Genomic DNA, 25891 nt, shown 5'->3' on the forward strand with positions numbered 1-25891 from the left:
GACAATTCCCACAATGCACCTGGCCAGTTGTCCCCTGCTGTACATGGGAGGCAGGAAATTCTCCTGGCCCTGCCCCGGGGACCAGCTCTGCTCTGGAGAGCGAGCTCCGGCTACCCCAGCCATTATCTCAGCTCTGAGCTCCATGTTCCCAGCCGGAGCCGGGGTGAGGGGGTGTCGGAAGGGGGGCACTACAAGGGCTGATGGGAGAACAGGCAAGGCAAGCGGGGATCCCCCAGAGTTAGGGGGTGTCAAGTGCCATGGGAACAGCCCTCAGACCAGGGGGAGGTGGCCTCGAGGGGTGTCCCCCAGCTGCCGTGCATCGCCCCTCCCTGTGAGGGGGGAGGACTTGTCGGGAGGGGCCGGGCGAGCAGCCGAGCTGCTCTGGACTCACCCTATCGATGCTGAGCTCGGCCTCGGGCTTCATGAGCAGCACGCTCTGATCCACGGCGCGGACGGCGCACAGGGACCCGGGGGCAGCCTGCACCCGCAGCTGGAGCTCTGAGCCCGGCAGGGCCCGGTCCTGCGAGAAGGCCAGCTTCACCTGCGAGGCACAGGGCGTCACAGGGGAGGGGGAGAGAGACCCCCCAGGGGCAGGAGGAGACAGGCCTGGGCAGGGGCGGGGGCAGGCACCGAGTGTCACTCTGGCCCCAGGCCCCGCTGGCTGAAGGGCTGGGGCTTTGGGAGTCGGTGCTGGGGGTGGGGGGTTGAGGCAGCCCAGACTCATTGAGCGCCCCCATGGAACGGCTCAGGGAGCTGCAGTTATTCTTGGCCCCCCGAGGGGTGTGTGTGTGTAGGAGGGGCAGGTGGGTAGGGATACGACAGGATCACCAGCCCCACCAGATAAAACTCATGAGTCAGACACCCCAAAAGTTCTGAGATTCTTGACAAGGACAAAGCCCTGGGCTGCAGTCTGTCTTCTGACTTCTCCGCTCCCCCTGTCCCTCCCAATACCAAGCAGATGCCAGTTGCTGGTGTGGGGGGCAGCCGCCATTTCCGAGGGGGGCATTGAAATGCCTCCGGGTAACAGTGCACTGCCTCCCCGGGCTGGGGGGGTAGGGGGGACAGAAGGGTCACACTTACCCCCAGGGCAGTAGGGTGAAGTGGGAGGGGGCAGAAGGACTCAGCCAGCCCCCTACAAGATGGAGGGGAGAGGTGGAGGAGGAATTCTGTATCTTTACCTCCCTAGTCCCAGAGGAGAGGGGCCTTCCCCCAACTGACCCCTATGTGCAGTGGGGAGGGGGCTGACGGCTGGTCCCTGGCAAAAGCTTTTCTCAATGACAGGGACGTCCCCCTGCTGGGTGCCCAGAGAGGGGAGCCCCAGCCTTCATGGAGGGAGTTTCTACTGCTCATCTGGCTAACAGTGGGAGCCGGCTTCCGGCCCAGAGGAGGAGAGGGGCCCCTCCCCTCATGACACTGGTGCTCCAGTCGACTGGAGGGGCAGCGGCCCCCTTAGAAGCCTTGTAAAGAAATATGGCCAGCTGGCCACGCCCTGCCTCCCGCCCCAGGAATCTCCCAGGGTGAGCAGGGGCTGGCACGGGTTGGAGGATTGGCAGTGGGTAGGGTTGAGGTGGCAGAAGTTCTGGGGGGTTGGAGGAGCAAGTGGCTGCAGAGACTGGGGAGTGGGGAGGGCTCAGGGCAGCAGGTACCTGCCAGGGAGCCCAGAGTGGGCCGGGGAGGGGCCAGGTCCTGGCCAGTGGGGTGGGAGGGACAGAAGCAGGAGCTCTGGGAGCTGGGTACAGGGAGGCGAGGGGTGGGGCAGGCAGGCAGCAGGTACCTGCTGGGCCCGGAGTGAGAGGCTGAGTCCACGGGGGAAGCAGGATTGGCTGGGGGAGGCAGGAAGGGTTTGGGGGAGCAGATACTTGCTGTGGCCGGGGAGAGCGGAATGGGAGGGGGGGGATGGCAGGCACCTGCGCCTACATTGTGCGGGGGCTGGAGTTTTTCCTGTCATCGCGGGAACGCCTACAGGTGGGGGCAAAATGGCTAGTGATCAATTCACCAGAGCTGGCACTACCGCAACGACCCTGGTGCTGCTGTAAGGCCGCGGAAGGGAGGGGCCGAGGGCACCCAGCGATGCCTCTGCTCAGGGCTCCTGTTATGGGGCAGGGAGCGATTCCCCCACCCCCAAGGCCCCTCTGCCCCATGCTCACCTTGTTCGGGAGGCACTTGGCCATGTGCAGCCGGGCGCGGTCGGCAGCCATCTCACCATCGGGCAGCACCGTGTAACCCAGCACCATGGCAGCGGGCGCCAGGTCAGCGCCGACGGGCAGCTCCACGGAGAAGGAGCCCTTCAGCCCTAGGGACGGTGGGAAACACCCAGGGGAAGTCAGGCCCAGCCAGCAGAGCCCCCTCCCCCAGCCTGGCCCAGCTCAAGGGGCTCAAACCCCAGTTCCCCCTGGGCGCCCCCTATCTGCACAGACCCCTCCCCCGCCACTTACCAGCCCACTCCCTGAGATCCAGCCCCTTCTGGAGGATCCTGGCGATGGCTCCCTTGGCCACGACCTGTGGAGGAGGAGACGGGGGTCACTGAGCTGTGTGATCCTATGTGGAATCTGGGAGACACTTTATGGTATTGTTGATACCAACATTAGAAAATTGCAAGGAATCTGACCAGATATGCCATGGAAGGTGTCTGTGGAAATGGTGCGATTTGCCAAGTATGAGGATCTTGTTTATATGTTTGTATCACCTTTGTATTGTGTTCTAGGTCTGTGTGGTACATCTGTATTTCAAAACTCAGGCTGTGGTTCTGGGTGACACCCCCAGACAGATTGGCATCAGCACTGCCGAGCCTGTTCGATGGCCCATCATGGGTCATAGCCCAACAGTGAGCCCATTGAAAGGAACTAGGGGCTACACCTTAGGAGTCAGCAAGGCATGTAGGGGCAGGATGGTGGACAGAGAACTCTACGGCTTTTCCATGCCATGTGCTGTGCAGCTTGTGTTTGGGACAAAGGAAGTACCAGCCACATGGCAAAAGGAATATAAAGGGCAGCTGCATCTTCTCCATTTTGTCTCCAGTCCTGCTTCTTACCTCTGGAGTAACTTTTCTACAAATGAAGCACTGAACAAAGGACTGAATGACACATTCAAGCTGTGCATCTGTTCCAAAGGGACTTCAAGCCAGCAAACTCACCAATACTGCTCAGAAAAGACGGTTACTCACCGTTGTAACTGTTGTTCTTCGAGATGTGTTGCTCATATCCATTCCAATTAGGTGTGCGCGCGCTGCGTGCACGATCGTCGGAGAATTTTCTACCCTAGCAATACCCGTCGGGTCGGCTGTGGAGCCCCCTAGAGTGGCGCCTTCATGGCGCTGGATATATACCCCAGCTGACCCGGCGCCCCCTCAGTTCCTTCTTGCCGGCTACTCCGACAGTGGGGAAGGAGGGCGGGTTTGGAATGGATATGAGCAACACATCTCGAAGAACAACAGTTACAACGGTGAGTAACCGTCTTTTCTGCTTGCTCATATCGATTCCAATTAGGTGACTCCCAAGCCTTACCTAGGTGGAGGGGTCGGAGTGAGACATTGCCGTGTGCAGAACTGCTGAACCGAATGCAGCATCGTCCCTGGACTGCTGTACCAGTGCGTAGTGAGCTGCAAATGTGTGGACTGATGACCAAACTGCAGCCCTACAAATGTCCTGGATCGGAACTTGAGCCAGGAAGGCAGTCGAGGAAGCTTGGGCCCTCGTGGAGTGAGCGGTAAGGTGCAGTGTTGAGACGCCGGCCAGGTCATAGCAAGTCCGGATGCAAGACGTGATCCAGGAGGATAGGCGTTGTGAGGATACCGGTAAGCCTTTCATCCGGTCGGCCACTGCAACGAAGAGTTGCGTCGTCTTTCTAAAGTGCTTTGTGCGGTCAATATAGAAAGCCAGAGCCCTGCGAACATCCAAAGAATGCAAACGCTGGTCTTGGCGAGTAGCATGTGGTTTAGGATGGAAGACTGGGAGAAATATATCCTGATTCAAGTGAAACGGAGAGACCACCTTAGGAAGAAAGGCAGGATGTGGACGAAGCTGCACTTTATCCTTATGGAAAACCGTGTAAGGGGGCTCAGACGTAAGCGCCCTGAGTTCAGAAACGCGCCTTGCTGAGGTGATGGCTACGAGGAAGGCTGTCTTCCAGGATAGGTACAGAAGTGAACAGGTGGCCATTGGCTCGAATGGAGGACCTGTAAGCTTAGAGAGAACCAGGTTGAGATCCCATGTCGGAACGGGTTGACGCTGTTGTGGGTACATCCGGTCTAGGCCCTTGAGGAATCTAACGACCATCGGGTTGGAGAATACCGAGGACGCGAGTTCCCCTGGGTGAAAAGCCGATATAGCGGCCAGGTGAACTCTAATTGAAGATATCGCCAAACCCTGCTGTTTTAGGGAGAGGAGATATTCCAATATGAGAGGAATAGGTGCCTGTAACGGGGACATGGCTCGTTGTTCGCATCAACAGGAGAACCGCTTCCACTTGGCCAAGTACGTGGTCCGTGTTGAAGGCTTCCTACTGCTCAGCAGAATCTGTTGGACAGAGTGCGAGCATTGCCGCTCTGCCTGGGTGAACCATGGAGCAGCCATGCCGTGAGGTGGAGTGATTGTAGGTCGGGGTGACGTAGTCGGCCGTGGTCCTGGGAGATGAGATCTGGACACAACGGAAGCGTGATCGGTGTCTGAACCGAGAGCTCCAACAGTGTGGTGTACCAGTGTTGTCTCGGCCACGCTGGAGCGACTAGAATTATTCGAGCCTGGTCTCTGCGTAATTTGAGCAGCACCTTGTGGACCAGTGGAAATGGAGGGAAGGCGTAAAACAGGTGGTCTTTCCAAGGAAGGAGAAACGCGTCCGATAGAGAGCCCGGGGCTCGCCCTTGCAGGGAGCAGAACATGTGGCACTTCCTGTTGGCTCGAGATGCAAACAGGTCTACCTGGGGAAACCCCCACCTCTGGAAAACGGAATAGATGATGTCCGGACGAATAGACCACTCGTGCGTCTGAAAGGACCTGCTGAGTCGGTCCGCTAAAGTGTTCTGGACTCCAGGGAGGAACGATGCTGTGAGATGGATTGAGTGGGCGATGCAGAAGTCCCATAGGCAAATGGCTTCCTGGCATAGAGTCGACGACCGTGCCCCTCCTTGCCTGTTGATGTAAAACATGGCCGTGGTGTTGTCGATGAGAACTAACACACAGTGGCCACGCAGGAGATTGAGAAATGCCTGGCACGCCAAGCGCACTGCCATCAGTTCCCAAACATTGATGTGCAGGGTGAGCTGGGGTGCAGTCCACAGACCTTGGGTATGGTGTTCGTTGAGATGGGCACCCCAACCCAGAGATGAAGCGTCTGTGACCAGGTGCAGAGAGGGTTGTGGTGCGTGAAACGGCATCCCCTCGCAAACCACACTGTGGTCTAGTCACCATGTGAGGGCGGTCAGGACCGAGTTCGGAACCGTGATCACCATGTCCAGGCTGTCCCGATATAGGTGGTACACCGATGAGACCCAGTGGGCGAAGTCGAAGTCTGGCATGCCTGGTTACGTACGTGCAAGAAGCCATGTGACCCAGCAGGGTGAGGCACGACCTTACCGTGGTAGTTGGGAAGGCCCTGAGTCCTTGAATGAGGCTTGTGATGGTGTGAAAGCGATTGTCTGGCAAGATAGCTTGTGCACGTCTGGAGTCTAGGACTGCCCCAATAAATTCTATTCTCTGGGTAGGCTCTAGAGTGGATTTCTCCTCGTTGAGTAGGATGCCCAACTCGTTGAATGTGTGCACTATTATGTGGATGTGAGCTCGGACTTGCTCTCTGGTGCGACCGTGTATCAGCCAGTCGTCTAAATACGGGAACACCTGTATCTCTTGCCGACGAAGGTATGCCGCCACGACGGCCATACATTTTGTGAACACCCTTGGGGCTGAGGATAGGCCGAAGGGAAGGACTGCAAATTGGTAATGCACCTTGTTTACCACAAAGCGTAGGAAGCGCCTGTGAGGCGGGTAGATTGCTATATGGAAGTATGCGTCCTTCATGTCGAGGGTGGCGAACCAGTCTCCAGGATCGAGGGAAGGGATAATGGCCCCCAAAGAGACCATGCAGAATTTCAACTTTACTACGAATTTGTTGAGTCCGCGTAAGTCTAAGATGAGTCGCAGACCCCCTTTGGACTTGGGGATCAGGAAGTAGCGGGAATAAAATCCCCTGCCCCTTAACTCTAATGGAACCTCCTCTATGGCCCCCATAGATAGGAGCGTAGAAACCTCCTGTATAAGAAGTTGCTCGTGAGAAGGGTCCGTGAAGAGGGACGGGGAGAGGCGGTGGGAGGGGGGGGATGAGGAAAACTGGAGAGCGTATCCCCTCTCCACCGTGCGAAGGACCCAACGGTCCGAGGTTATAAGGGACCAAGCACGGTGGAAATGGGAGAGGCGATCCCGGAAGGAGGGGGCTGGATCATGGGGGATGACTGGGGCGCCGTCCTCGACCGCACCTTCAAAAGTTCTGCCTGGGGCCTGAAGGTGGCCTTGGTGGCCCCTGGTTCTGACCGGGTTGAGGGCCGGTCAACCTTCTCCTACCACCTCGCCCCCGCCTTCTGGCAGGGTCCTGTCTCTGACGCGGTGGGGGGGGTGTAGAATCGCTGAGGCTGGGGCCTAAATGGCCTACGCTGGGGACCCGCAACATGCATCCCCAGTGAGCGCATGATTGTTCTCGAGTCCTTGAGGCTCTGCAGACGAGAGTCCGTCTTATCTGAGAACAACCCGTGTCCCTCAAAGGGTAAATCCTGCAGGGTCTGCTGCAGTTCCAGAGGCAAACCCGAGACCTGGAGCCAGGAGATTCTCCGCATGGCGATACCTGAAGCCAGGGTTCTCGCAGCCGAGTCCGCTATGTCCAAGGAGGCCTGTAAGGAGGTCCGTGCCATCTTCTTACCCTCCTCCACTAAGGCCCCAAACTCTTCTCTGGAGTCTTGGGGGACCAATTCCTTGAACTTCCCCATAGAGTTCCAGGAATTAAAGTTATAGCGGCTCAGGAGCGCCTGTTGGTTAGCCGCTCTAAGTTGTAGCCCCCCGGCTGAATAAACCTTGCGCCCAAACAAATCGAGGCGCTTAGCTTCCTTCGATTTGGGCGCTGCGGCCTGTTGACTGTGGCGCTCCCTTGCATTCACTGATGACACCACCAGTGAACAGGGCTGGGGATGAGTATACAAGTACTCATATTCCTTTGAGGGGACAAAGTATTTTCTTTCCACCCCTCTGGCAGTGGGTGGAATAGAGGCAGGAGTTTGCCATATCGTATTGGCGTTAGCCTGGATCGTGCGGATCAGGGGTAACGCCACTCTGGATGGGGCATCCGCAGAGAGGATGTTTACAATGGGGTCCTGCACCTCCACTATCTCCTCTGCTTGTAGGTCCATATTACGCGCCACCCTACGTAATAGGTCCTGGTGTGCCCGGAGATCTATCGGGGGTGGACCTGTGCTCGTTGTTCCCGCCACTGCCTCATCTGGGGAAGATGAGGAAGATGCCTCAGGTGGCAAGGGGTCCACGGGCGGGTCCTGGTCCAATGAGCCCTGGAGTGGAGCATCACCTGCCCCTGGATCCGGGACATCAGGTGGTGCGGTCACGGAAGCCTCCATGCCCCCTGGAGGAGGGCGAGAGATGGTGGACTCTGGGGCCCTTCGCTCCGAGTGCACCGAGCGAGAGGTTGATGGTGGTAGAGCCCCTTGTGCCTGGTGGTACGCCCACGGGGTCCAGAACGACCAGTGCGAAGGACCTTGAGCGGGATCCTCCGCTGTTTCCTGCCAGTGGCCCATATCTGGTTCATCGGCCTGCCCCCGAGGGGGGTATGCAGATCTCGATGCCCCATCAGAGGAGCGAGACACCGATCTCGAAGGCCATGGCGGTGCCGACCGCACCGAGATGAGCTCTGGGAGATACGGTGCCGTACGGTGCCGGTCTGGAGACGATCTGTCTCTATGCGGTGCCGGAGAGCGGTGCCGAGATCGGGATCGGTGCCGATGACCCCGTCTGTGCCGAGAGTCCGACCTGGACGGCGATCTCGAGTAGGCCCGGTGCTGGGAGCGGCCCCTCGACGTCGAGCGTCGTTCGTATCGGTGCCGGGAACTACATCTCGATGTCGAACGGTACCGACGATCATAACGGTGCCGGGACGTAGAACGGTGCCGTGACAATGATCTTAGCTGCGAGTACGACCGGTGCCGAGGTGATATTCGGTGCCGGGACTGCGAGCGGCGTCGGGACCTGCTTCGGGACCTGGATCGGTGCCGTGGTTCCAGTCCCTGAGATGGCGGGCGCATCAAGGCAGGTTTCCCCCTGGATTGCACCGGACGAGGGGCCAACGGTGCCGGTGGTTGGGGCGGTGCCGGCTCCGTGAGAGCAATCAAGTCTCTTGCCGTCGCAAAGGTCTCTGGGGTCGACGGGAGGCACGGTTCCACCACTGACCGCGGTGGTGATCCTGTCCGCACCGGACTCAACGGCCTCGGAGCCGGAGTCGACGGTGCCGGAGGCACCTGCTTTTGGTGCTCCACCGGTGGACGTGGCTCTACCCCCGGCACCGGGGGGGCCGGCGTCTTCAGGACGGCAGTCTCCTGCGCCTTACGGGATTTCTTATGTCCCGGTGATAACGATCGGCACCGAGGCACTTGCGGCGGGTGCGGTGCCGAAGGGGTCCGGTGCCGCGGAGGCACTTACTCCACTCGCGGTGCCGGGGCAGTCGGTGCCGCTGGGGCACTGCGCACTGAGGCGCTCGGCGCTGGGGCTTGACGCGCCGATGGAGCGTCCGGGCTAAGTGCCGCCTCCATGAGGAGTTGCCGAAGCCGAAAGTCCCGCTCCTTTTTGGTTCTCGGTCTGAAGGCCTTACAGATCTTACACTTCTCTGTTTGATGGGACTCTCCCAGGCACTTCAGACACGAGTCGTGCGGGTCACTTGTGGGCATAGGCTTAGCGCAGGACGCGCACTGCTTAAAACCGGGAGCCTTGGGCATGAGCCCGGCTACGCGCCGGGGGAAAAAGGGGGAGAACAACCCCCTTAATCCCCTTTTAACTATACAACAACTGTTAATAAAGTAATTTAAACAACTATCTAACTATATACAACTAGAACTAGAACTATAACTATCTATAAACGGAATAAGCTAGGGAGAGTGGAGAACAGCTATGCCGCGCTCCACAGTTCCAACGACCGTCAGGGGCGGTAAGAAGGAACTGAGGGGGTGCCGGGTCGGCTGGGGTATATATCCAGCGCCATGAAGGCGCCACTCTAGGGGGCTCCACAGCCGACCCGACGGGTGTTGCTAGGGTAGAAAATTCTCCGACGATCGTGCACGCGGCGCGCGCACACCTAATTGGAATTGATATGAGCAAGCACTCGAAGAAGAACCAGAAATATAGACTTTGAAGTCTCTGTTCCTATGTGATTGTTTTACCATTTAACAACTCTCTTCTTGTTCTTTCTTTTTTCCTTATAACAAACCTTTTGTTTCAGACAATAAAGGACTGGCTGGCAGCGTGGTATTTTGGGTAAGATCCAAACTAATATTGGCCTGGTGACATGGCTGACCCTTTGGGGTCAGAAGAACATTTTGTATTGTGAGCAGAGGTTTTAAATGACTTCTCACTGTCCTGGACCTAGGTGCTGATTGGAAGCCAGAGAACTGGAATGCAGTAAAGGGGGTTGTGTGATTTCTTTTTTAGCTTCTTGATAACCAGAGTGGGGAATCAGGAGCAGTTTGCGACTGGTTGGTGAGTCCAACTTCAGTGTGAACCACCAGTTTTGGGAGAATCTGCTCTTTTTTTGCAGCCTGCCCTGACCTTGGCATTTCCAGTGAGGGCTGCCCCAGGCACACTGGGTTACAAGCTGATGCTGTACAGAGGGCTGACAAACGCCCCGACGTGGGGGTGGCCACGCAGGCTGGAGTCAGGCCAGGGTGTGGCCTCTTCTCCTCATGGACTGAGCCAGCAGAGGTGCAGGTGCAAGTAAGCATATTCAGGCAGGTATCCCATTCTCCAGCCCCCCGAGGCCAGCCAGCCCCCGCTTTGGGGCCAGATTGGAACCAGAGCCCCTAGTGGGGAAAGGGGAAAAGCCCCATCCTGATCTAGCCCCGCCCTTGTAATTCAAAGGAACCGTTCGATTCCCCACTGCTCTCCTGTGGGGATACAGCGCTGATAGTGCACCTCATGCTCACACACACACACACATGCTTTAGTCTTCCAGGACGGGCTCACCAGGAAGATGAAATCCAGGCTCCTGGACCCGTTCCCTAGGGCCTCCCGAGCAATGACGTAATCGACCTGGAGCTGCTGGGCCTGGTCGCAGGACAGCACGCCTCCCAGCGAGCGGATCTTTAGGAAACTTTGGCTCTTGGAGTAGAAGGGCTCCAGGTGACGATCGGCATCCCGGTAACTGGGATAGTCTCTCCCATTCAAAGAGTTGCCATCCACCTGCTTGAAGTGCCCCTGTGGGACAGGGAGAGTGATGGGGCTCGCCGGGGTGCAGAGCACCCAGCACAGGACAGGAATGCAGCTGGGGCAGGGCAGGCTCCGATGCTGCCGGCTGAGCTCACCCCCATGGCCCCTCGCCCTGCGTCCGTAAGAGTGACATGGAAAACCCCAGTGGTTCGAATGGGGCAGCCCGACAGCAGCAATGGGGCAGCCCCTGGGCTGAGCTGCCCGAAGGGGGCGACCTTCCTAACTAAACCCCACCCCAAATATTAATGAGAAGAGAAGTGGTGGCACTAAGATGCCGTTTGCGTCACCCCATTGATGGCTCTGCTGGTGGGTTCTGCGCCTCCCCCCCACCGTCTGTTCTGGCTATTCAGCCTGCAGGCGCTTTGAGCAGGGCCATTCTACTCTTAGTGTGTGCAGCACCCAGCACCATGGGGCCCCGATCCTGGCTGCTCCTTAGGCACCACTGTAATAAACATCAACAATCACAGACACAGTAACAGAGACTGGAGTGCAGGGGCCCCACTGGGGCTCGGAGGCCCGTCACTTACCCTCAGATTGACGCTCCCGGTCCAGCTGGAGGTGTCCAGCTCAAAGGAGGCTCTGCCAGACTCATCGGTCAGGAAGGTCTGGTTCTTATTCTTATCCCCATAGCTAACAAAGAGCTGCAGCTTCTCATTCTTCAGCACAGAGCCATCTGCCGCCTTCAGGAGCATCTGAGCCAGGAGAGAAAGGGGCAGACCAGAGGTGAAAGGAAGCCGGTGCAGTCCGGTACGGCGTACCGGCAAGAGCCAGTACGCTGTGATGGACTAGAGCAGCTTCCATGGTGGTTATTTAAAGGGCCCAGGACTCCAGCCGCTGCGGGGAGCCCCGGGCCCTGTAAAGCGCCTCTGGAGCACTGGCAGCCAGGCTCGGGAGGGGATTTAAAGGGCTCGGTGCTCTGGCCGCTGTTTTAATTCGCCCCTGAGCCCTGGGGCTCCAAGCCACCTCAGCAGCTGGTAGCTCCGTGGTGATTTAAAGGCCCTGGGGCTCCCAGCCACAGCCGGAGCCCCAGGGCCTTTAAATCTTGAAAGGGCCCGCCTCTTCCAGTTGAGGCCACACCCCCGCTCAGGACTCCGGCGTACCGGTAAGTCCTTTAAGTTACTTTCACCCCTGGAGCAGACGCACCACTCAAGGGAGCAGACTCCTGGGAGAGGGGAGGACTGGAACAGCAGGGAATGCTGGGGTCAGCACTGAGGGTTACCGATAATCCCGTTACCTTGCCAGTGTAGGGGATTCCAGCCTTGTAGGTATTGTCATCGTCCTCAAAGGTCACCGTAGCGATTTCAGACACGATGTCACAGCTCTTGGTTGCGTTGAGCTCCACCCCTAGCAGGAGAGGAAGGGACGATAGGAGGAAGGTGCCAGGAGCGAGACCAGAGCTCAGGCTAAGTCCCAGATTTCTCTCCACAAACAAGCCACACGGCCCTTTCTACCCCCTGTAGCTTTGGGCTGGAGGGTGCAATTTAGGGGAGAATTTGGGGGGAGGGGTTCAACTGGGGTTGGAGAATGTTTTCCTGGGGAATTTGGAAACTAAAAAATTTAGATAAACTTTCTCGTCGGTCTTAATCCATCAGCAATTTTACCTCCTCCCTGGAACAACCTACAACCCCCCAAATGTTTGGCTTGCTGCGTGGGTGAAAAGGGGTAACAAATGTGTGTGGTGTGAGTGAGCACGCATCTACATGTCTGTATGTGTGTTCAAGAGTGCGTGTGTGCATGGGGCTGCACCCATCAGTGTGTGTCTCAGACTGAGGACGTGTGTATCTGTGGATGTGCTCATGTCCTGGAGTATGTGTTTGGTCCCACCTGTCCCCTCCTCCACTAGAGAGGCCTTGGCCTGGAGACTCATCTCGTAGCCAGAGTGGGTCAGGTTGAAGGGAGCCGTCCCCACCTCTCTGGAAAAGCAGCCATTTCGGTCAGTCTGGAGGGAGAGAATCACAGCCCGTTAGCAGCAGCTCTGCCCTGCAGATGTCAGCTCAGCAGGTCTCTAATCGGGCTCCGCCTGGATAGTGCTGGGACGGGAAACACTCAAAGAAAACCTGGGTGCTGAAGTCAGCAGCAGGGGGCGCTCTCGCCTTGGAGTGAGCCCTGACTCCGGTATCCCAGCATGGTGCTAGGGGGCGCTGTGCTGCAGGAGTTGCTGTCTTTGGATGAATGTGAAACGGAGGCCTTGGCCACTCATGACCATCACATAGAAGGGATATTTTCTGCCTTTGTATCTATCCCTTTCCTAATGGTTCCAAGCATTCTGTTAGCATTTTTGACTGCCATTGCACATTGAGTGGATGTTTTCAGAGAACTATCCACAATGACTCCAAGATCTCTTTCTTGAGTGGTAACAGCTAATTTAGACACCCTCATATTGTATGTATAGTTGGGATTATGTTTTCCAATGTGCATTACTTTGCATTTATCAACATTGAATTTCATCTGCCATTTTGTTGCCTAGTCACCCAGTTTTGTGAGATCCCTTTGTAACTCTTCGCAGTCTGCTTTGGACTTAACTATCTTGAGTAGTTGTATCATCTGCAAATTTTGCCACCTCAGTGTTCACCCTGTTTTCAAGATCATATATGAATATGTTGAACATCACTGGTCTCAGTACAGATCCTTGAAGAACCCTGCTATTTACCTCCCTGCATTCTGAAAACTGACCATTTATTCCTACCGTTTGTCTCCTATCTTTTAAGCAGTTACTGATAGATGAAAGAACCTTCCCACTTTTCATAGAATCATAGAATATCAGGGTTGGAAGGGACCTCAGGAGGTCATCTAGTCCAACCCCCTGCTCAAAGCAGGACCAATCCCCAACTAAATCAGTTTTCACATGACTGTGTACTTTGCTTAAAAGCTGATGGTGAGGAACCTTGCCAAAGGCTTTCTGAAAGTCCAAGTATATTATTTTGACTGGATCACCCTTGTCCACATGTTTGTTGAGTCCCTCAAAGAATTTGAATAGATTGCTGAGGCATGATTTCCCTTTACAAAAGCTGTGTTGACTCTTCCAACATATTGTATTCATCTATGTGCACGGTAATTTTGTTCTTTACTATAGTTTAAATCATTTGCCTGGTACTGAAGTTAGGATTACTGGCCTGTAATTGCCAGGATTGCCTCTGGAGCCTTTTTAACAAAGTAGGAATTACATTACCTACCCTCCAGTCATCAGCACAGAGGCTGATATAAGTGATAGGTTACATACCACAGATGGTAGTTTTGTAATTTCATATTTGACTTCCTTCAGAACACCTGAGTCAGTACCATCACTTGGGTGGTTTATTATGTTTTAATTCATCAGTTTGTTCCAAAACCTCTGTGACAGAATGTACCCCTGTGTTCACACCCTTCACACCATTGTAATCATTTTCGTACAAGACATGTCTTGTAAGGTATCATTTGAATAGTCATAATTTGCTGGTCAGTATTGTCCTGATAAAATATTTGTGGCAACATTGTGTAAGGTAAAGCTGTAAGGTTTCCCGGTAGGATGTTATTAACGCAGGTTCCAAACCCACAGCCCTGGCTAAACTGAAATTGGCAAACAGGTCTGTCCTAAACAAAGGAATGTGTGCTCTGCTTCATTGGCATTTAAGCAGGAAGCAGAGTCATCAAGCAGGAAGGGAAACAAAGAATGCTCAAACAGGTGAGGAAAAGCCAGCAGGGCACATCCTACCACACAGACTCTTTGGCTTTGCCTACACTAGCACTTTTGTCGGTAAAACTTTTGTCAGTCAGGGGTGTGAAAAAAAACAACACACCTCGACCAACAACATTTTAGTGACAAAAGCCCCAGCGTGGACAGCGCTATGTTGGCAGGAGATGCTTTCCCAGTGATGAAGTGTTTAGTGATGCTGGCAGGAGAGCTCTCTCCCACCAACACAGAGCAGCTACACAGGAGACCTTACAGCAGTGCAGCTGCAGTGGTACAACTCTGCCGCTATAAGGTCTGTAGTGTAGACGTGGCCTTTGTCTCCTGGTGCTGAGCTGGAAAGGTTTTTCAAGAGAGGGACTGAACTATAAAAAGAGGGACAAACACCCCAAGGACTCCCCACCCCATGCCCATCGTATTCACTGCACCTGACATAACAAAGGAAGCATTCATTGGTCCTCCTGAGGTCTCTTGCAACCCTAATATTCTATGAGTCTATGAACCTGGGAGAAGGGGTTCTGACCTACAAAGTTCAGTCAGTAAGACTGCTGAAAGCATGTGGTGAGAAACGTTGCTTAAATGTGATGTAGTTTGTTAAGATAGGTAATAGTAAACATCTTACCTTAATTTTTACTGTAAGCATTTCTGACTTTTATGCCTCATTACTTGTACTCAATGCAAATCTCTCTGTGTAGTTAACAATATTGTTTTATTGTTTTATCTAATCCAGTGTGTTTAAATTGAAGTGTCTGGGTAACTCCATTTGGGGCGACAAGACGCGTGCATGTTATTCTCTTAAAGGAATAATGGCCTTAATATACGGTAACTTCTATTGTCTAGGAGAAGGCTGGGCAGACAGGACAGACCTTTCTGGAGGAAGATCTGGGGCTGGGGGTTGTTGGGGTCGCCCTACAGTATAACCCAGGCTGGCGAGAGCCAGAGTGTAACCCAAGAGTGGCAGGCAGGCTGCAGTCACACACAGATGCTTAGGGAGTTGCTTGGTTGTGACAAACAGGAGGCTGTTTGTGAGTGGTCCAGGTGGGAGCTACTTCAGCAAGGCATCGTAAGGCACCCAAGGAGGGAGGGCAGGGGTGACACAGCAGCTCATTAGTCTGGATTGTGCCCTTGCGTGTCACAATCTCTATGGACAGTTCAATCTGGGAAAGTTCCTCAGATTTGTCACCCAAAAGGAATGGCTCAGGTGTGGGAATGTCCCACACATGCTCTGCAATGAAGATTGATGCAAAGAATTCATTTAACTTTTCCACAACAGTCTTGTCTTTGTTGAGTGCTCCTTTAGCACAGATCCCCACATACTTAAGATCACAACAGGCATTCCTGGCAGTGCATTAAAGCAGTGGTTCTCAGCCTGGGCTCCTTGTACTCCTGGGGGTACGCAGAGGTCTTCCAGAGGGTACATCAACTCATCTAGATATTTGCCTAGTTTTACAAAAGGCTACATAAAAAGCAGTAACGAAGTCAGTACAAACTACAATTTCATCCAGACAATGACTTGTTTGTACTGCTCTATATAGAATACACTGAAATGTAAGTACGATATGTCTATTCCAATGGATTTATTTTATAATTATATGGTAAAAAGGAGAAAGTCAACAATTTTTCAATAATAGCGCACTGTGACACTTTTGCATTTTTATGTCTGATTTTGTAAGCAAGTAGGTTTTAAGTGAGGTGTAACTTGGGGGTACACAAGACAAATCAGACTCCTGAAAGGGATAGTTGTCTGGAAAGATTGAGAACCACCACCTCTCTGCTGTATCTCTATGCAATGGAAGCTCTGTAGCCAGTCCATATCTGGTACAGAAGCCTGACTGGCGAGAAGAAGCCCTGCAACCTGCCGTGCACAAAGTGTGTACATGACACAGGGCAGGTCTACATTACGGCACGGATCGATGCTCTGAGATCGATCCACTGGCGGTCGATTTAGCGGGACTAGCAAACACCCACCAAATCGACTGCAGTCTGAAAAGTGTTTTCAAACCCTTGGAGGATGAAAGATACCTGAGGAATGTACATCATCCTCACAGTAAGTCACAGCGCCCCCTCTGGCATCCAGCAGCAGGCCACGTGCCCCCCCTCCCCAGTCATACTCACCTGGCCTGTCAGCTCTACGCACAGATCCCCACCTTGGTCGGTATCAGAATAAAACATGGAGTAATGTTGCCGACAAAGGCTGGCCTGGACCCTCCCGAGGACTGGCTTCCCGTAGGTGTATCTGTTTAGCAGAGGGGAGAAAGAGGGTAAGTGGGAGGTGAGGGGGCCAATGCTACTGGGGGGCTCCCCTGCTGGGGTGTCTGGTGGTTTGGATGGGAGTGTGAGCCCTGGGGCAGAGCCGGGGGGGGGCAGGTGGGGGAGGGGGAGGCAGGACCAGGATGGTGCCAGGCCCCCCTTTACTGCCGCGGCAGGGCTGGTTTCATACTCACCGGCCGCAGACTTGCAGCAGGATCGTCTCATCCAGCACCATCACCACGGTGGGCAGCTCGAGGGTCACGTCACACTTGGGCAGCACTGGGGGGCAGGGAGGGATGGGGTGAAACAGACCCGCAGCCCCAGCTCGAGGATTTAGTTGAGACTCTTGTGATAGTTGGTGGCTCTGGGGTGTCTCCCCACCCCCTGCAGCACCTCACGGCCCCCTGCCTGAGTGGAGGTTTGGGGGCAGGGTGTCCGGGGGATTGGGGAGGAGTGGGGGGGCAGGGAGCAGGGAGTGGTTGGGGGGCTTGGGGGCAAGGTGACTGTGGGGAGGCGGCACAGGGGCTGCAGGCAGGTGGTGAGTGCGCTTTGGGACCCATCAGAGGTCACACCCAGCAGCGCTGACCTGAGGACTCCCCCAGGGCCCTAGGGCAGAGTGGGGCAGGGCTGGGGCAGGGCAGGGAGACTGAATTCCCCCTCCCCCAGGGCCTTATTGCAGGAGGAGTGGGCATGGGGTGGCTGAGGCCCAGGAGAGCTTAGAGCTGGCCTGTGCCCCACTACACACCGTATTCCTCCACGCTGAACGAGTGCCACGTCCTCTGAATGTTGATGGCGTACGTCCCCACAGCCGTCTCTGCAGACAGTGGGAGGGACAGATCCACGATGCCCTGCTGCGGAGTCACGTCTCGCCACTGGGCAATGCGGTTCCCGCTGGGATCCTGGCACACGGACACGCCCTGCTCAGCTGCTGCCCCCACACACGGCTCGTCCCTGGCAGCCCCCGAGTGCCTCGTGCTACCGACGGGGGCTGGATCGACGGCCGGGGGCTCAAATCCTTCTCCTTAGCCTGGAGCAGGCACCGCTGGGCAGCCGCTGAGTAAGGGGCCCCTACCAGCACCCCTCAGCCCTGACCTGAGGGCACCGCCTCTGGGGGGGAACAGGCTCCCGAGGGACACCCCATCTCCAGCCTGGACAAAGCCCAGGGAACTTGCCATAGGGACCGTTTCCATCTCAGTGCTAGGCCTCTATGGGTATGTTCCCTGCCCTCCTCCCATCACGCAGCCTCACCAAACCTCCACCCCACCCCTCTGCCCCTGCAGCTCCCAGAGACCCTCCCTCCTCCTCTGCCCTTACCCCATCAGGCTCCCAAGGGAGCTCCCTGCTGAGTTCCCCACTGGCCGTATCAAGTCACTACATGACCCAGAGTTCAGGGGCTGGGAACATTTGGGGTGAGCGATTCAGGCAGGGATCCCAGCCAGGCCCAAACCCACCTGCCTCCCGGACAGACAGCCCCAGACTCTGCAAACTCGGGGTGGGGAGGACGTAACCCGATGGCACAAATGTCTCCTCCCTGCCCCCCATGTGGTCCAGCCCAGAAATGACCTGTGCTCTGGGACCCTTAGGTGCAGGGCAGAGGGGTCTAGGGCTGGATTGCTGGACACTGTGGTCACAGCCCAGACTCCTCTGGGATCCCCACAACTGAACACCCCCGGGTGCCCTCGGATGAGCCAGACAGGAAGAGGAGGGGGATGCTGGAGAGTCACAGACTGACCTGCACGGTCACCAGGGTCAGCTGCAAAGCAAACAGACAGGAGATGGCTGGTTAGAGGGACAGGAAACACCCCCCACTGCCCACGGGTCTGCCTGTGACCTCTCCAGGGCCGGGGTGTCTCTGGGGCCATGGGGGATCATGTGGACAGCAGTGGGGGTGACAGAGAGCAGGGACAGGAAGGGGAGCCCATGAGGCTGGAGCCCTCGCACCTCCCATGCCCACCCCCTTTAGTGGCGGATACGGGGCAGTGGTTGGTTGGTCTGTGCGTGGAGGAGCAGGGCGAGATGCTGGGGTCTCTGCCAAGGGGCAGTCTGAGGGCCGGGGGTCTGCGTTGCGGCCAGTGGCTGGGCGAGGTGGCTGGGAGGGGAGCTGTGTTTACAGGATGCGAAAGGGGTTCTGTGGGCCGTACTGGGTTCTGTGGGCCGTATTTGGTGAAATGGTCTTGTGGCTGGGTTGGCCGAGGACGGGCCCATGTGATCTGTTCTTGCCCGTTAGATTGGTTGGTTGTTCCACTTTGCAGTGGGATGCTCGGGCTGGGTGCCAACAGGGACGGAGTTAGAGTTATTTCCTTAGCGCCCATTGTGCATTTCTGAACCTTCCCAATACCTGCTTGGTGACTGAGTTGGACGTAAATGATGGGGAATCTAGACTGTGCTGTCGAAACAACACGGACTGACCTGTTTTCAAACTGCTGACACCCTGTCATCCAATGCTACTGTTCTTGTACTGCACTGGATTGAAATGTGGCCTCATTTAGCTGCCTTCACGACAAGTTAACGCAGTTTTTCTCTGGGAATTTCCTATTCCAAAAGACCAACCCAGCTGAGCCAAATGATTGCTGGGAAATTCCAAAGACTAAACTAGACTGTAACTCCGTGTTAAAAGGGTCAGGAGATCTTAATGGAACTTTGCTCCCTTCTGTTTATGGCCACTTCTATCATCCAAATGAAAAGGAGCTGCCGGGGTCGCTGTCTGTGTCAGGGGGGTGGGGAGAAGTTAATTGGAGGCTGACACAAACAGGCACTCTCTGCTGTAAGGTCTGCGCAGATCGTTCAGCCTGCTGTGCGGGCGCCATGGGGCTGTTATGTTCCCATGCTGGGTGCGTTGTCACACACAGATCCCTGGGACTTGTGCTGCATTGTGAGAGGTATAACTCTCCATCTGTCCCTGACACTAATATCTAAAAGCCGGTGCTGACCCGAGACCGGCCTCTTTCCTTGGGATGCTGATGCCGGGAGGGGCTTATGTTGATGCATCTGAGCCATGAAACTGCTTCTTGCTGGACCCACCTTCCCGGGGAGGAGGTGAAGAGCGAGGGTTACGCTACACAGGGTTAAACACTCTTGTCTGTCTCTCACTGGGAAGTTTCATGTTGCAGTGACACATCTAAGGCACATTGCCCTGGGCCCTACTCAGATAGGATGAAGGTGACACATCTAAGGCACATTGCCCTGGGCCCTACTCAGATAGGATGAAGGTGGTGCTAGAAAGTGGTAGCTGGTTTGTAGCTCCCCCTCACGCCCCCTATGTCTTGCAACCACCCCATTGAGGGGCTGGGGCGCATCCAGCCATAGGGGGCAGAGGATGGACTCCTGTTGTCATGGCCAGTGACACGCTGGACACCTTGTTGTCTGCTGAGATCTAACAGGTTCAGTGCACTGGGGACCTGGTACCATGACCCCCTTCCCCGGCCCCAGCTCTCACCTTCCGGGTACTGGGAACAAAGTTTACGTCCAAACTGAGGATTCGAAACTTCACTGGAAAGGAGCAGAGGCAGGAATCAGCCCCGGATTGGTTTATCTGAATGAATTCCCAGATGGGGAAGGTGCCAGCCGGACGCCCCGGGCACTGACGGACTCTGTGAACCCACAGAATGGGCCCAGCCCGGGCAGCGCAGCGCCAGCTTCCCCCCACTGCCCTCTACCAATGAGCCATGGCCCTGCCCTGGGCGGCTGGAGGGGAGCTCAACCTCCAGGGCCCAGCCAGCCCCCCATCTCCCTGCTGAGGCTGCCAGAGGAGGCAGATTGGTGCCCCCTGCAGAGTCTGTGCCATCACCAAGGATGGGCTGTGACCCCCACTTGGTTCCATACAGGCCCCCAACACAGGCCTCAGGCTTTGGGCCTCTCGCCCCCTGCAGCTGGGTGCAGACAGGGGCCTAGAAGTGAGAGTCCCGAATCCCTTGCTAGGCCCCCAGCCCATCCCCAGAGCCCGTGAGTCCGTCCCAAGGGCCTGGGGCCCCAGGAAACTCCCTCCATCAGCTCCTGGCCCTCTCACCTGTCTGTCCCGGCTTGTAGACGGCCTTGTCCGTCTGCACAAAGGTCCCGGGCTGCAACGCCTGCAGCAGCACTTTCTTCCGCTCAGAGAACTGCAGGGCATCTCCCCAGATTGAGACGTGCAGCTCTGCCACTTCCTGCTGCCCCTTGGATGGGGCTGGAACCTGCACATGGGAAACCCCAGTAAGGCCACAGCAGCCGGTAACGGGCCGGTCGTGGTGCAGACCCGCTATCGCATGGGGCAGTGGTGTTTGTGAGTCCCTGTTCCCACCCCCCAAAACACAGGAAACCCACTCCCCAGCCTGGGGGCCCTGAATGGGAGGGAGCATGAACCTGGGGCCGTCGATGGAACTGGAAGCCAGGGGCTCTCTGTGCCCCCCACCCCATCCCCGCTCCCTCCTGCCTGTCGCTGCTGAGGGATGGGCTTGAGTTCTGTGGCTACAGCTGCCCATTGAGTGACCCGCTCCGGGCCCATGGCCAGTCCCCTGAGCCCTGCTGTGCCCGGGGCCTGAGGCTGGGCTGGGGCTGCAGACCCAGGCCTGACGGGCTCCGTGCCCATGGCCAGTGCCCGGGGCCGTGCCGATGGCTGTGGGCAGGGGCTCACCTGGAAGCGCACGTTCTCGTGCAGACGGGGCTCCTGGACCTCTCTCTCCAGCAGGGTGATAGCGCTGAGCCCATCCCCCCTCTCCAGCCGGATGCTCACCCGGACGGTCTCGTTGAGGTCGCTGAGATGAACTGACACCGTCCCCGTGTGCGGGTGGTAGAGTACGGCTGGGCTCACCACCACATAGTGCCTGGGGAGGGGAAAGCACCATGGGCAGGGGGAGTGGGATGGGAGGGGACAGCCCATAGCCTCCCCCAGGACCGGGGGTGACTCCCGTTTTCTGAGTGTCCCTCCTGCTGGGACAGAGCTGGGTCGATGGTGCTGGAGACTGACTAGTTTCTCTAACCACAGGGCAGGGGCAGGGCAAGGCCCCTCCTCTACATACCCCACCCCAGCCTGCCTTCCGCGGAGCTGGAGGGGCCCCGGGGGCGCAGAGAGGGGCTCAGTCCCAATCCATCCCCAGCCTCTCGGCTGCTCTGTCTGCCCAGAAGGGGGCATCTAGTGGCGCTGAGAGTGAGCAGAGACCCCTGTGCACGGCGGGGGGAGGCTGGTTAGTCTGGGCCTGTACTGAGCACCTGAGCCCTTTGCAGCCAGTAACTGGCTTAGATAGAGCCCCACCCCCACCCCCACCCCCAGACCACTCTGCACCCCGGGGCCTCCACCCGCTCTCGCAGGAACCCTTCGGCGTTTGCACCTTCGGGGCAAACCCAGGTTCTGGCTGTGATGTTCGTTTAACGCACTTGGTTTGTTGGTAATTCCTGTTCTCTTTCACTGGTGCCTAGAGGCCCAGCCCAGCCTGGTCCCCCTGCACTGGGACTGGACAGACCCATAGGCAGAGACAGGCCATGGCCTGAGGAGGTGACAGGCTGACGGGAGCAGGCGGCCGCAGAGGATCATCACCCCATGGTACAGGGGAGCTGAGGCTCAGAGGGTTGGTGTCTAGCCGGGGGTGCACAGGGCGTCTGTAGCAGAGCCGGCACTGAACCCAGCTCTCCTGCCCCCCAAGCCACTGCCTTAATCACAGCCAACCTCTCCCGCCGCTGGGAGAGACAGGACCAGGGGGGCCCTGGAGGGACCCAGCGTCAGGGACTGAGCTCCCAGGGGAGAACAGATCTGTCCCATCAGTTTCAGATTGAGCAGCCCCCTCAACGGTGCCCTCGGCTACTTCCAACCCCCCAGCACCGCCCACCACGCGGACAGACAGACAGACACAGACAGGGCTTACGGCTCTGCAGACGTCCCAGCTGTGAGGTGCAGGAGGAGCAGCAGGCAGGCCGGGGTTACTGGGGCCCCCATTCCTGGGGTGCAGGCAGACGGGCAGACACAAGGGGACACACACACGTCACCCCCTCTCTGGGTCCTTCTTCCTCCCTCTCCCCCACGCACTGTGCTGGAGACCAGCCTGCTCTGCGCTGATATACACTCTGGAGCCGGAGCTTCGCTTTGATCCGGGGTAAACAAGGGACGTGTCAGGTCTCTGGCTGGGGCTGGGGACGCAGCCAGGACAATATTTACCCACCACCCCCAGCTGCTGGATTCGAGGCTCTGACAGGTTGTTGCAGCTTGAGACAGAGGATGCTGCCTGGCAAAGGCTCAGACAAGCCAGGAGGCCCCTCGCATTGGTTACACAGGACGGGGTGGGACCCCTCTGGGGTCGGTGGTGGTGCAGTAGCCAGGATTCTGGGGCAGCCCTGGCAGGAGCAGGGGGAGGGGCTTGCTGAGAAATGAGTTCGTTAAAGTGGGTTCTGACAGTGACCCCACTACTGCAATACAAATGAGAAGAATGTTGGGGTTGCTGAACATGTCTCATGAAACCCCCATTCACAATCGCTTCTAACGTTCCCACACTGGGACTGCCGGGGATGAACTTTCCATGCTCAGGCTCTGCCTTGGGGTGAATTTTTTTTGTAAACTTTCACCAAAAACAAGTCGAGCCATTTCTGAGAACACGGTTAGCATTAACACAGGTAGTTTTTTCCAGGGCAATCCATTTTTCTGAGCATTTCGTTGAGGAGTTCTAGCGCCTCCATGCCTTGGAGCCTGGAATTGAAATTTGGCAGGGGGATTGTGCTAGGGGAAGAGAAGTTTTTTCCCTGATGCAATGAAAATCTATGTCGATGTGGCTAGATTATAAAGTACAGAACATTGCCATTTGCACATGATCAGTAGAGTGTCTCAGACTTGTTTCCGAGTCACTAACAAGTTGGTAGAAAATGATCTTCAATGGTTATGTGTTGACGTCACTAGGCATAACCCTAGGTAACTCGGGAGGGTGGAAGGCCACTAAGTGTCAATGAAGCCTTCCTGCACTATGACTATATGAACCAAAACTTCTTCCATGTTTAAGCTCTAATCAATCTCAAAAGCCAGGTGCAATTGGAATATTTAAACAACCAGTTATCTGTGTGCAACCCCCTGCTCACACCGGTATCAAGCGGTAATAATGAGGCCTGCATGTTTCTGGCTGAAGGGAAAAAGGACAAGATAACGGTTTAAAGAAGTTACTAACAAGCTACACTTATAGCTGCCAAGAATAACTTAACTGCTTAAATGTATTCGTTATTTGCTTAGTAACTGTTACCAGAGAAGGGAGGGGTAAAAGGGGAGGAAGGAAGGGGAAAGGGGGGGAGGGTGAGGCTTAACTGCAAAATGTATAAAAGAAGAAAAACTGTTCCTGTTAGTGTGCTTGATTTGAGACTTGCCAGTCTCCTTGCACCACTTTGGGATCCCAAATAAACTTTGTTAGTTTCTCCACCCCTGGTGTGTTTATTGGCGCGAAGCACACCGGGCAACGAACCCCGCTGTTGCTGTCCTCGGGCATTCTGTGCCGGCAACATATGGATCTCTGTCCTAACCGATACAGCACAAGATGAGGGGTTAGCAGTTAGCTGTGTCTGGGGCAGGATGAGAAGCTCCTTATGCAGCTCTTTATAGAGTGTAGGAAAAAAAGCTGTGTGATCCTGGGGGATTTCAATGTGAGTGACACATGCTGGCGGTGTGATGCTGTGAATACTAAAATGTCCTTGGAATTTCTTCATATTAAAGATGACAATCTCCTAACTCAAAAAGTGTTGCATCCAGCATGGGAGTATTGTACATTAGCCCTCGTCTTGGATGATAAAGAGGAACTGATCACAGCACTAAAAATGAATGGTAGCCTAGGTCCAAGTGATCCTGACAACCACATTTATAATGTGCAAACAGAATAAAGTCCAGACCAGAAATATTTATACTTGGTGCTGTGAAAGGGCCAATTTCACAAAGCTGAAAACAATTATTAGCCAAACCAGCTGGGAGGAAGAACTTAATCAGAAAAATGTGACTGATAAAAGCAAAAGGATACAAGAAGAAATATATGGCCAGCAGAGTTAAGGACAATAATATACTTTAAAAATTGGTTCTTAAGAACAATTTGAATGCTGTTGCCTCAAAGGGGGAAAAAGGTAACTCAGAATAAATCGGGTGTGGTAGAGGGAAAGAAAATGGATACCCCTTTTTCTCAGAAGTGCAGATACAACCCACTCTGGTATCTAATCACCCAGTGGACCAATACCCCAGGTATGGTGCGGTGTATGATGAAGAGGAGGCGGGTAAGTCAGGTGAAAGCAAAGAGATGTGTGTTAGGGATAAGAATACAACTGATAGGGAAGGGGGAAAACCACAAACGCAGACCAGTATTACAACCAGTAACAATAGTGACAGTGACTTCCAATGGGGCATAAAGCCCCGACCCAGGTAAATTCCTCCCTTGGCCAAGTGCCCTGTAACAGAGATTGATTTCTTCCTCCCTCACCTAGTGCTGAATTGTGTGTGGTGCTGGTGCTCAGGACCTCAACTCTCAGGCTAGTGGAAAGCCGTCGAGGAGGAACTCTGAGGAGCCCAGCGGATGGGTGGTGATCTCCCTGGAAGAGACGCCCCCCAGAGATGGAACAGCAGGATAAGGTAGGTGTTGAAGGTCGTCTCTGGTGTCTTCGGGTAGGTGTCACTCTTGTCCACATGGTCGGGACTACGATGAGACCCGTACCGCACCGTGCAGAGGCTGCCGCTCAGATGGACAGCCCCGCACCCGCGCTGGGATCCGTCTTTTATAGATGTTAAGGCGGGAAAAACTGGACTGTTCCAAATAGCAACGCCAAGCAAGTCTGAGGTGATAGAACCTTCAGGGATTTGGGCGGGAAAACAGATGGAATGTCCGGAGCCCAGAGTCGGGAAAATCCAGTCCTGACCAGTTGGGGCTAGCTTAGAGTCAGTGCCCCTGAGGTAAACAAGGATGGAGTTCCAAAGTCATGTCACAGACTCCATTTTGTATTTCTTATTTCAATTATCCCAACATAATCCCCTCCTTAGTAATTGTGCACAGTGTTAACAGCACAGTTACCATATATAATGTATTATACTTTGAACAAGCAAAGTGCAAACATGTTACAACTAAAATAAGAACCATAATAGCAGCCACATATTATAATAATAATATATGGAGATATACCTATCTCATAGGACTGGAAGGGACCTTGAAAGGTCATCAAGTCCAGCCCCCTGCCTTCACTAGCAGGACCAAGTACCATCCCTGACAGATTTTTGCCCCAGATCCCAAAATGGCCCCCTTAAGGATTGAACTCCCAACCCTGGGTTTAGCAGGCCAATGCTCAACCCTCCCCCCCACCCCCCAGTATTAACAGGTCATACTATAGCATTTAAATCAGATAACATAAACATTGTATTACTTGATCTCCTTTTTGATTTCTTGAGCCTAAATACACACACAGATAAGATAACCACATATATAATAATTACAAGTTGGATAATCAAAACCACCACAATGGGATGAAGCATTATAACCCAGGCAGCTTGCATATCCCGTGTACTGGAGCTAAATATATCTTCCCACCAGTGCATACGAGTTGT

General features: G+C 55.3%; 1 protein-coding gene across 1 annotated transcript in view; it reads right to left on the minus strand.

The window, feature by feature from the left end:
- LOC128829339 (alpha-2-macroglobulin-like protein 1) overlaps positions 1-22707 on the minus strand; it is a 56953-nt gene extending 34246 nt beyond the window's left edge. Inside the window, exons 1-15 of the mRNA XM_054014720.1 lie at positions 22212-22707; positions 20987-21176; positions 20384-20546; positions 19814-19866; positions 18110-18130; positions 17123-17276; positions 16572-16656; positions 16243-16363; positions 12285-12399; positions 11695-11804; positions 10988-11152; positions 10218-10448; positions 2436-2499; positions 2148-2293; positions 392-541 (exon numbers count right to left, since the gene is read on the minus strand). Of these exons, the coding sequence (XP_053870695.1) occupies positions 392-541; positions 2148-2293; positions 2436-2499; positions 10218-10448; positions 10988-11152; positions 11695-11804; positions 12285-12399; positions 16243-16363; positions 16572-16656; positions 17123-17276; positions 18110-18130; positions 19814-19866; positions 20384-20546; positions 20987-21176; positions 22212-22282 (1839 nt within the window). The 5' untranslated portion in view covers positions 22283-22707. The remainder of the gene's footprint in view (positions 1-391; positions 542-2147; positions 2294-2435; positions 2500-10217; positions 10449-10987; positions 11153-11694; positions 11805-12284; positions 12400-16242; positions 16364-16571; positions 16657-17122; positions 17277-18109; positions 18131-19813; positions 19867-20383; positions 20547-20986; positions 21177-22211) is intronic.
- Between the last annotated feature and the right edge of the window lie 3184 nt (positions 22708-25891).

Source organism: Malaclemys terrapin, chromosome 25 (assembly GCF_027887155.1).
Source record: "Malaclemys terrapin pileata isolate rMalTer1 chromosome 25, rMalTer1.hap1, whole genome shotgun sequence".
Lineage (NCBI taxonomy): Eukaryota > Metazoa > Chordata > Testudines > Emydidae > Malaclemys > Malaclemys terrapin.